The 11,325-nt window shown below is 50.5% G+C and overlaps 3 protein-coding genes across 3 annotated transcripts in view; 2 read left to right on the forward strand and 1 right to left on the reverse strand.

Annotated features, from left to right (window-relative positions):
* Positions 1 to 1,301: 1,301 nt before the first annotated feature.
* Positions 1,302 to 2,534, forward strand: H257_09014 (hypothetical protein; the record flags this gene model as incomplete). The annotated part of the gene is made up of 1 exon (XM_009835124.1): positions 1,302 to 2,534. One exon carries the CDS (start codon positions 1,302 to 1,304, stop codon positions 2,532 to 2,534), a length of 1,233 nt encoding a protein of 410 aa, XP_009833426.1.
* A 5,615-nt stretch (positions 2,535 to 8,149) lies between these two features.
* H257_09015 (hypothetical protein) lies at positions 8,150 to 9,291 on the forward strand (the record flags this gene model as incomplete). The annotated part of the gene is made up of 4 exons (XM_009835125.1): positions 8,150 to 8,334; positions 8,626 to 8,806; positions 8,903 to 9,079; positions 9,139 to 9,291. 4 exons carry the CDS (start codon positions 8,150 to 8,152, stop codon positions 9,289 to 9,291), a joined length of 696 nt encoding a protein of 231 aa, XP_009833427.1.
* A 1,570-nt stretch (positions 9,292 to 10,861) lies between these two features.
* The window catches only part of H257_09016 (hypothetical protein), a gene marked incomplete at both ends in the record, with an annotated part of 6,179 nt that continues 5,715 nt past the window's right edge, over positions 10,862 to 11,325 (reverse strand). Inside the window, one exon of the mRNA XM_009835126.1 lies at positions 10,862 to 11,319. Coding sequence (XP_009833428.1) covers positions 10,862 to 11,319 — 458 coding nt within the window. The remainder of the gene's footprint in view (positions 11,320 to 11,325) is intronic.

The following is an 11,325-nucleotide window of genomic DNA, read 5'->3' on the forward strand; positions in this document are numbered from 1 at the left end:
GTCTTCTGCGCGCCCTAAAGGCTATATTGCCAACCGCCAGCCAGACCTACCACGAGATAGCGAGGCTGCGCATGCTCGGATTTACCTACTACTTTGACCCCAATCCAATCTACGGCGAAGCCAAGTTTCGCCATCAATTTCGAATGGCCAGACCGCTGTTTGAACGAATCATGGACGGTGTGGTGATGCGTGATGTTTACTACCCTTGGACGCATCTTGAGAGATGTTGATCCATGACCGGACAAGCTGGCAGTCTTCGTCGGTCGTGAAGTTGGAGCCACGGACGGCCTTGGCTGATTCCATTTTATGAACCAACTGATTATTGACTCCATAACGCACATGATTGGACAAAATTATCCATTGATAGCATGTTATTGGCTAATTCGACAAAACTGTATTTTACAGTCGCGACTGTAAATCTGGCCGATTTGGCGTCTCGCGGTAAAATTTTACAGTTTCCTGTATTTTACAGTCGCCCGGTGGAGTTGTCAAAACTGTAAATAATCCGGATAGAACTGTATAATAGCGTTTACAGTCGCACCGGTGGGGATGCTCTTAATCAAAGCCAACGTGCCGACAACAAAACTAGAACTATGGATCGTGCCGCAGGTTGAATGACGTTGTCCAGAGGGTCCTCCGTTGTGATGAGTTGGGGCGTCTGCATCACTGGAGAGCTTATCCGAATCCAAGCGTTGGCATCCATCCTGTGTGCAATCGAAATATGATTGACAGAATCATGCAAGTTTAGCTGGAGGTTTCATGTAGCTATATATATTTAGATCCAATTACATAATTCCATAACCAATGTAATCACTTTACACTTAACACTGTTCTGTCACCTGTTTGGAGCAAGGACGCTCGCCCAAGCTACATCTACTGCGTGCGATCGTGATCCTCTGCCAACTCGAGTCAACACAAGAGTTATCTATCAGGTTATGAGCCCAACGGCTTACGAACGTCACGCTTCTAAAGCAAAAGACCCACAGGATGGCTACCCGCAAGCTTGCCGAGCTACCCAGCAAGATGAAGCGGCAGCCAACCATCCTAACCTTCCAGGAAAATCCTTCTTGGCAAGGCAGTTTCGAAACCTACAAACGACCCTTGATCTGAAAGCCAAAAAGATGGTCACCACACTTACCGTATTGCTTGCCCCAGCGCGCATACAAAACGACGAACGAATCGTCATCAACAAAGAGCTACGAAGGCTCGTTGAAGAGAAAGTACAAGAATGACGTACCCAAGCCAAAGCATCCACCGCTCTAGGTCGAACGATCGAGCTGGAACTGAAGGAGCACGAAGACATGCCCGACCAGGACTACCGCAACGTCACGTCACCAGGCGGCAATCTGCCAGGCAAGCGCAGGCCAACCAGCATTCACGAGATCGAGGTGTCGAATCCTACAAAGAAGGATGAAATGAACACTGCAGTCAATGCTATAAGTATCCTCACCGAAGGCATCTGTCAACCTGAACCCGCGCTACTACGACTCCAAGTCGAGCAGTCGAATGCCCTCATGGCACTTGTGCGTGCCACCTCATCTACACAAGCAACGACACAAGTACAAGTTCAGGCACTAACTGTGTCTGTGGAAGAACAGAAGGGAAAACCGGACACTGACCTACTTCGTGAGCTGCGTAACATTCAGGAACGTGAAACGAAAGAGAGGGCCGACTGGGAACGAACCATAGATTCCCGCCTGGCATCCATGACACAGAACCAGGCGGCTTGGCAGCGCGAGGTGGAGCTGGACCGAGCGGCCACCAACGCCAAACACGACGATCGAGCTGTCCACGCCGACAAGGAACGATTGATTGAGCTTCAGAGCATACGAGAACTGATCAGTCATCTACGGAGTTCCAACATTCCATCAATCTCTACGGCAACCAAAACATATACCACTCCACCAACCGTCACAAGGAAGTTGTTCACGAACCTGCCCCGAGTCGACAACAGTGGCGACAGCGGGGACGACGAAGACGACAACGACGACGGACGCAGTGGCGAGAGTAGTCAAAGAGGCGATGACCGCGACAACCGCGGCAGGGAACGCAACGGCAAGCCCCACAAGGACGCAAGCGGCGCAGGTGGCGACCCCGACGAGCCAAGCGATGACGAAAGCAGCGAGGCAGATGACATCGATGCACCGCCGGATTCCCGAAGACATCGGGGAGCCAACCCACGCCCACGAAACCCTAAATTGAAGGACTTCAAGATTCAACCACTCTTCGATGGGAAAGAAAAGTACCCGGGATTAGGCAGCGACTTCCCGAATTGGCTGTCAATCTTCGAGGACGCTATTGCAACCAATGTAACATTCTACAACACAACTTGGTCCGATCAACACAAGTTCTATGCGCTCATGCAGAGTCTCACCGGCAACGCTAAGGCGTTCGCTCAAGATAGCAAGGCCAAGGAACCTACGCAGTCGTACACTATTATGTCCGCACGTCTGGAGTCAAACTACTCAACACACCTGACCCAAACGCAACTGATGACCCTCATGCAGAAGACCAAGCGCTGGGAGTCGACGTAGACCGACCATCTCACCTACCTGCATCACGTTCAGTCAATGGCCCGCGTAGGAAGCGAGTTTGTACTCGAATGCCTCATCAACAATGCATGTCCATCAAAGAAGAATGACCTTACCATCCAACTCAACCCCCGCGTCAGGAATGACGTAGCCGAATAGCACCGTATGGTCGGCATCTTGACTCAGCTCACAGGCACTGGTATCGACTTCGGCCGCCGTCATAAAACAGGAGGAAAGAAGACCGGACAAGCGAACCAGGCATACGGCGGCGGTGGCAACAAGCCAGGGAGTAAACAACGCTCGGGCAAAGGCGGCGACTCTACGAAAGAGAAGAATAAGAACAAGCAAGACAATAAGCCCATAAAACCGTGCTACCTTTGTAACGAATGGACACACTGGGCCAAAGAGTGTCCACTAGTTACTCTTGGCCGCGAAGCGAAGGCCAAGGCAGGAAAAACTGGCAGAGCCAACACAGCCAAGGGAAACCAAGTGACAACCTCCGAGACGCGCAAGACTCTTATCGAACCGACTGCCACTGCGAACTTCATCTTCGCCGAATCGTTGTCTTTTCCAGAGGATGATGACTTCGACTCGGATATCGTCTCGTACCTTGTTCGCGACGCACCGGACGCCGGAGCAATGGTCATTCGCCAAGCTACAACTGTTGACGACTGGGTCTGTGACTCTGGATGCACGCATCACCTAACGAACAATCCATCGTTATTGATGGACACCCACGGCTCCAACTTACGCATCCGCATTGCCAACGATGATCACGTCATGGCCACACTCAAGGGGCCGGCAATTTTGGATCTAGTAAACGGCGGCAAGATCCGCCTCAACGAGGTCCACTACGTCCCATCGATCTCGGCCAACCTACTGTCCATTACATCACTCAACTTCAATGGTATCGATGTACTGTTCGGACGTGACATCGAATTCATCGATCGATCCAGTCGTCGCGTCCTGACCACTGGCACACGCAAAGGACGATTGCCAATCCTCGAGTGCGTTCACTCGACGGCACTACCTACGGAAGACAATTAAGCCATGTCATTCCATGTCCACTTACCCAAGAGATCTCTTGCCGAGTGGCACGCCGCACTTGGTCATATCTCTAAGGCAGCCATTCTCGAACTCGCTAACATACACGACGACACTGACGACATGCATATTACGCGCGCCACTAACGACGCTACGATAAGCTGTATCGATTGTGCGCGAGGAAAACAAACGCGCAACGCGCAACCGAAGACAAACACCGGGGACTCTGCACCCACGGACGAAGTCGGGGCAGTCGTCTGTGCTGACTTGCTTGGGCCACTCAAGCCCTCCGATCGCAACCACAACCGCTACGTAGCCGTCTACGTCGACCACGCATCTAAGTTGAAATACGAAGTCCCTATCAAGAAGAAATCCGACCAAGTCCAGAAGCTCAAGGAATTCATCCTATTCATCGAGCGACAATACGGGAAACAAACCAAGGTCGTACGTACCGACGGCGGAGGCGAGTTCAACTCGACCGAGTTGGACGCCTTCTTGAAGTCAAAAGGGATCCGCAAGCAGGTCACAGAGCCAGATACGTCGGCGTCTAATGGACTGGCGGAGAATACAATCCGAGTCCTGGCGAATGACGTTTGGACAATGCTTATGAGTTGCGATGTTCCGCTCACATTCTGGGTATATGCAGTCAATTACGCTGTATACATACGCAACCGCGTTCCTTGCAAAGGGAACGACAATAACACGCCACCACTTCAAGTGGCGGACCCAAGTCGTGGACTGCCCAAGGTGAGCCACATCGTGCAGTTCGGAAGTCATTGCACCACCTACCAAGCCCCCAAATCAAAGAAGATCGAGAAGAGAGCAGAATTGGGTATTATACTAGGGGTAAGCGAAGAAACGAAGGGTTAACACGTATGGCTCCCACAGCAAGGAAAAGTCATTGTGACCCGCGACGTCCGAAACATCGCACCACCAACGCCACGACACGACATGGTGGAGTTCCTGGGGGCAGGCGAGGAAGCATTAACGTCCAGTACTGAGAAGGAGGACACGGCATTGCCAAGAACCAAAAGTGCCAAGAAGACGGCCCCTCCAGCCGACTTAACGATCCGAACCCGCAAGCAAGTGCTACCGAGGTGTCGAAGACGAAAGAAAAGCAGTCCGAAGTCCTAATTGCAAAGCTATTAGCCGAAGAGACATTTCACTCGGTGTTTCTTACCGTGGAAGAACCAACCACGGTGCGTCAAGCTATGGCCAGCAAGGAAGCCATCGAATGGCGAAAGGCAATGATGCGGGGACTCGACGGCATCGTCGGCAACGGCACATGGGAAGTCGTCGAGCGACCTAAGCACACCAACATAGTGTCACACAAATGGATGTTCAAAGTCAAATACGACCAAGGTGGAAACGTCGACAAGTTCAAAGCTCGCTTGGTCGCTCGTGGTTTCTCTCAGCGTTATGGAGTGGACTACTCAAATACCTACGCACCCGTAATCAAACAAGCCAGCGTGCGACTTATCTACGTCCTCGCCGCTATATTCAAGTGTGAGATCACGCACTTGGATTTCCCGCAAGCCTACCTGAACGCGAAGACAGATTTCGACATATACATCGAACTCCCCGAAGGTTTTGACGTCGATACAAAGAAATACGTCGGACTTTTGCGGAAAGGCCTCTATGGACTCAAACAGTCAGGCATGTTGTGGCACGAAGAAGCAGACAAGGCACTCATAGCACTCGACTTCAAGCGAAGTCAATTGGACCCGTGTCTGTACTACCATTGGGACGGCGGCAAAATTACAGTTTGTGGCCTCTACGTAGACGATCTGCTCGTGTTTTCGAAGTCAGACACCACAATCAAGAGAATGGTCGACGAACTCACCGCAATCTACAAGGTTAAGAACCTCGGTCCCGTCGCGCGTTGTCTTGGGATGAATGTCCACCGCATTGAAGGCGGGTTCTTCCTTGAACAAACCAGCCTCGTCGAAGAGCTTCTGGCCAAGCACGGTCTGTCGGACGCCAAACCGCAAGCCACGCCGTTAGCTCTGGATCACAGATACTTCGATGACGGTCCTGACCCAACGATGACAGCGACCGAAATGCGCGAAGTGATCGGGTCGCTGTTGTGGTTGGCCGGCTCCACCCGCCCGGACATCATGTTCGCCGTAAATCTGACAGCGCGCTTCCTCAACAAAGCAAATGAGAACCATGTACAAGGCATCAAGCGAATACTACGTTACCTGCGTGGTACTGCCACTGTTGGCCTGCAAATTGTGCCGTCGGATATCGGCGGCGCCGTCAATGCTGAGGTTTTCTGCGACGCAGACTGGGCCGGTGACAAGATCAATCGCCGATCCACGAGCGGTTGCGTCCTTGTAGTCAACGGATGCCTTGTCTTCTGGGCCGCCAAGCAACAAGCCGTTGTGGCGCTCTCCACTATGGAAGCCGAATACATTGCGGCCTCGGCAGGAATCTAGGAATGCTCCTGTAAATCCCTTTGTTACTGTGACGTGTGATGGACTTGATCCTTGTTGGGCCCTATGGACTTCTAAAAATGCTTACAGTTACTTCCAAACAACGTGAGTCTCATGTTACTTGGTGGGTCTTCCGGCCATGACAACGGAACTCGTTCGAGACCGTGCAAAGTGTGATGAAGGTTGCCACTTTGCCATTGTTGTAGTGCTAATGGGTTTCGAATCTATTGTGTTGTTGGGACACTGTTGGCGCAACTACATGAGTGAATCATGACAACACCAACATCATTGCAGTAGTGAATCACGTGGGGAATAGATTGGTGATCTGGACTGTGTGTCAACAGTGGGTGTGTGGGTTTGACGATTCTTGTAGCCTTTATATTTCACAGATGCATGGTTGGCCTTCCAACACCGACACAGGATGTTAGTCAACAACACGTCCCGCCCATGTTTCTCCGAAAGCAGCAGAGGATTCACCGAGACGCATCGCCATTAGTTTTATAGGAAATGGTTTACCTTATAAATGAATGTGCCGTATATTTCATGCGTCTGGAAATAGATTCGCAGAGGCTTACCTTAGTCCAGCATCTGACTGAGAGTTATAATGCTACTTTCCGTTTTTCAGCCTTTGAGTCCATTAGTCAGCCCCAGTTTCGCACTTTTCAGACAATATGTCTGTTTTTCTCAGCTAGCCATTCTAGGTGTATACAGTATGTGAGCCCTTACGCTTTCACTGTACCCTTCCTACTTAGGAGTATCCAATAGAATCGTTGTCGGAATGGGATGTCGGAATGAGTATCTTGTCGGAATATCCATGCTATCGTTTTCCAAGGGTTGGCTATACAAGTTCCAACGAAAATACGGACTCATCAGCAAGGTTCAGCACATCAAAGCTGCCTAGACACCACAGCGCTGCTGTTTGCACGGTCACCAGCAAAAGCTACAAGTTTCGAGTGGTTACAACACCAACGACGCCTACAACATGGACGAAACCTCGTTTCTTTAGGGGGAATACAAGATAGGACGCTCGTTGTCATTGGGGCGTACACTAACCACCTATAAGATCAATCGCGTTCATTGGCGAAATCAGCAAACGTCGGAATTGTATAAGATGGCAACACATGCTACAACTGTTGGAATCCAATTTTGTACGGAAAAGGACAACTAGGGAGATTTCGGAGATGAGTATTTATCTTTATCCTTAAAATAACCTCTGAAGCTTTATAGGGTTGAGGAAAACTCCGGAACTTAGTACCAGAATCCCTGAAATGGGTCCATTTTGGGGATTCGAATCCTCGACCGTGATTGGCCAGATCTGTTGACTTGGTGCAAAGCTTTTTTGTTGTTGGCACTTCGAATGGAGCGTGGGAGGTGGAAGCGTGGTGGATGGCCCACATGAAGTGGAGGTCGATCAGAGGCGCGGTGGTAGCGAACAAGTTAATGATAACCTCCATCTCTATGCATAGTGACGTAGAATCCCGTACAACATCACATATATACACTTTAGGAACTACTAAAAGCAAATTAGGCGGCGCCTAACACCCCAGCTTAGTCGGCCGTGCCAAGCAGTACATCCGGCCGGAGTGTTGTACCTGTGGCTGATCAACAATATCTTAATAGCACTAGAAAAGTACAAGTACAGAAGCACCCCTCTGCAGCTGGCGCTTTGGCGCCAGTTGCCGAGGCGTGCTACTTTAGATACAAGCCACTCCTTGCCTTCGTAGCTACGCCTTTCCAAACGTCCTACAGATAGAACAACTGAGCTAACACAACATGAGTTTCAATCAATGCATTGCTTCGCATGCCTCTGTCGTCCCTACTAGCCTCAACGGTGAATGACCCATAGGACGACTTCACAATGACCTCGCCAATCATCCACGAAGTCCTCAAATTTGGCTCCATCTAGTCTACGGATAGGGAAAAATTGTTATCATCGAAATCGTCGATATAAAATCCCTTGTTTTTACTTTGCTTTCAATTTTTACGGAAAATGAAAAAGAGACGTCATCTATGACGAGTTCCAATGTAACGGTAAATATCGATTCGAATGGCTATCATGAGTTCCAATGTAACGGTGAAAGTCGGTTCTACGGCGGTTACAGTTTCAGAATCGGTTACACTCTGCGCTTTCTCGCCAACATGCCACTGACCGCCGCGCCGCACAAGCAAGTGTACCAGTTCCTTGTGGTTAACGTGGGGCTGCCCGTGATGATCTACTACGTCGGCCGAGAGTTCACACTGGTGTTGGCGTTGTCGGCGATCCCACCATCCATTGCAGCCCTGGTTGAAATGCTGGCGAGCCAGACGGTGGATCCGCTCTTAGTGTTTGTATACGTTATCCCATCGATATTACCACCATTTCCATGTATAAGTGTTAGGATCAGTTTCCTACTCCAGATTGTAGTTTATCAATACAATACAGTATCAGTGCTAAAACCATCACATTGTACCAAATCGTGTCCATTTCACTCGCTATTGCGTTCATACGTGTGTCCAACGAATCACGACTGCTCTTTCTCAAGGCCTCGCTCACAATACAAAAATATACCTGGTGAGAAAATGGCAGAAGCCCGAGCTAAAATGCGTGCAGAACGAATGAATCGACCGAAAACTAGTCCCGGCAGTGAGGAAGTAGAAAAGGAGTACCAAGAACAACAGCGGAAGCAGCCTGAACGTCGGCGGATCAATAAGGCTAGCCGCCCCCCTAAGAAAAAGCGTATCGACCACGACAAGGAAGCATGTTCGGCAACCGAATGCAGGATTCTATACACGACGCTACATACCAGCTCGGGTAAGGTACGTCTTACGAGCGGGCCACCGACACCATACAGCGGATGTTGGGGGCCCAGTATTAGTTCCACTGACCCATTCTTAGTGGTGACGAATGTCCAGCCCCATCGCATTACCTGCATGGACATAGCTTTCCTGGTGTGCTGGGTGAAGAAGCAGGAAACCTATGAGGACAAGCTACGGGCGAATGGCAACAACGAGTGTCGAGTGGCAACGGAGTGCTGTGGAGTGCCCATCAACTCACCACAGCCTTCAGAAGGCTACATGCACTTATGTGTGGTGAGGGCCTGTGGAACAACTCAGTGAAGATGATTACCGCGACCGCATCATGGAAATAGTTGTACAACCAGCGACGAAGTGGACAGCCACCAAGTCAGAAATGCAGATATATTGCCGGGCGCTGGGCCTTTGCCGACATCCTGCGCGAACAGCTCGATCGAACCCATGCGCTGCCAGCAGAGAAGCAGCTATGGTTCAAAGCGTGGCCGTGAAGAGGACGACCAAGAAAGCCGCATTACAAAACATGCTAAGAAAGCAAGTCAAGCTGTTCGGGACCAGCGGGATTTCGAGGGAATTACCCTCGTCCACCGGGTGGATACATAACCCGGAACTAAGGGTGGCGGTGTGCCCCCGTCGACCCAAAAGCGAACAAGCCACGAAATATGAACCGCCAGCAAACTCGTGACCAAGAGCAGATGACCGCACTACCCAAGTTTCACGCGATGAAGCGAGCCCTCGAATTTTGGCAAGTGCATCGCTGTATGTTGTAAAGAAATAGTGATGTAGATCTACTCGAGTTGTTGGGTCCCTCCATGTTGACATGTGTGGACCGATGAAGCAGGCTGGTACTTATGTCGAACATTCGATATTTGTACAGCATTGTTGATGATCACTCAACGTATAAGTGGTTCTCTGTGTTTCAACACAAATCCGAAGTGCCATCCAAGCTAGGCCGTTCTCCTGAAATGAGTCACGTTCGTATTTGGGCTCAATTTGCTATGCCGCAACTTCACAAACAAGAGTAGAGTCAATTATCATTTCCTTGGTGTAGCTGAGGATTACAAGGGTTATCGCCTTCTAGACGTCTCTGAAAATCGATTCCTCATTGCACGTGATGTTAGTTACGACATTGGGTGAGGACAGCTGTCATGCACATCGAATGCTTCTCGCCACACGAGATCTTCAAGCTACCACCACAAGCTGCCCAAATGTAGTTGGGGGCATATCATAATAGAAACTTGTTAAGTCGACGTTAGCCTCCTATCTGACACATGCGACTTGAATTTGTCGACTTGGACCACATAGCACTCTTTGATATCGTCATGGAGCACCAGGTCTTTGGCGCGAAAATCCGTGGCGTTGACAGAAGCGTCGGACCAGCTGAAGGATGGAGTCGTACCCCACGAAAGGTACCTTCGATTCCAAGTAGTTGAGGAGACACGGTCGTTGGTTAAATTTGATCCAAGTGATCATGTTCATAGGACACGCTCGACATCACGCAGGTCATTGATGAATTCGACGTGACCGGGTGAGCCTGGAAACTCATCATGGTGGCCTCCTGGCGAAGCTTTCATCCTCATCTTCCTGCCTTTGTAACATAGCAACGCCAACCGCTGGGCCTTCCAGTTGCGCACAGTCCTGCGAGGGATCCCAAGGGCAGCCCCAACTTTTGTGTCATGGTCTCCAGCATACCCAATGCTTCGAGCTTGAACGGGATGGAATGCATGATGCGTGTCTTAGCTTTTATTGCAAGCTGCCCAACTTTGGCAGCCAATTAAAAAAAACAAGTTTGGCGGGAGAATAATTTTCTATCCAATCACGTGTTTTGATTCATGAGAAATCATTCTATTGGGCAAAACAAATGTTGAAGGGTTGTAAACTTCGGCCTTGGATTCCGTAGTTCCCTGTATTTGGTGAAATGACTCACAAGTTCAAATTTGGGTGAAATGAACAATATATATGTTTAACGTTAGTAGATTCATACAGTCCTGTTCTACACATTGCCATAGTCGCCATCCGAGGGTAGTAATGGCGACATGTTCCGTTGTTCCATCCTCTCCGTTACTTTTCGAGGCGCATTTTCCGGCTCGGCACTTGGACGACCACAGTGTCACACATCGTGAGCTGGTACCCCCGGTAAAACCGGTCCATGGTGTTGGTGCGGACAAGGGGTAGCACCACGACACCAACGATCGCCACGACCAGCAGTACCCACAGCTGGCTGGCCACGCTTTCGTTGGAGACGACGTCCGTAGCCGCCACGAGCCCCCACCCCGTCGCCCCCATAGACCAGCTCGTGAGCAGGAGCCCGTACATTGTGCCCGTGTTGAACACGCCAAACATGTCGGTAACCAGCGCTGGCATGATTGCAAAGCCGCCGCCCAGCGCAAACCCGAGCACGTACGCCGGCCACCGGAACCTGCTGCCACTGTCGTTGCCATGGGTGGCCACGACCAGCAGCCCCGTGGCCACAGCTTGGATGGTCAGCAGCAGCCCAAACATCAGCTTGCGACCGAACGCTGGGT

The sequence above is a fragment of the Aphanomyces astaci genome, assembly GCF_000520075.1.
Source record: "Aphanomyces astaci strain APO3 unplaced genomic scaffold supercont1.21, whole genome shotgun sequence".
Lineage (NCBI taxonomy): Eukaryota > Oomycota > Saprolegniomycetes > Saprolegniales > Verrucalvaceae > Aphanomyces > Aphanomyces astaci.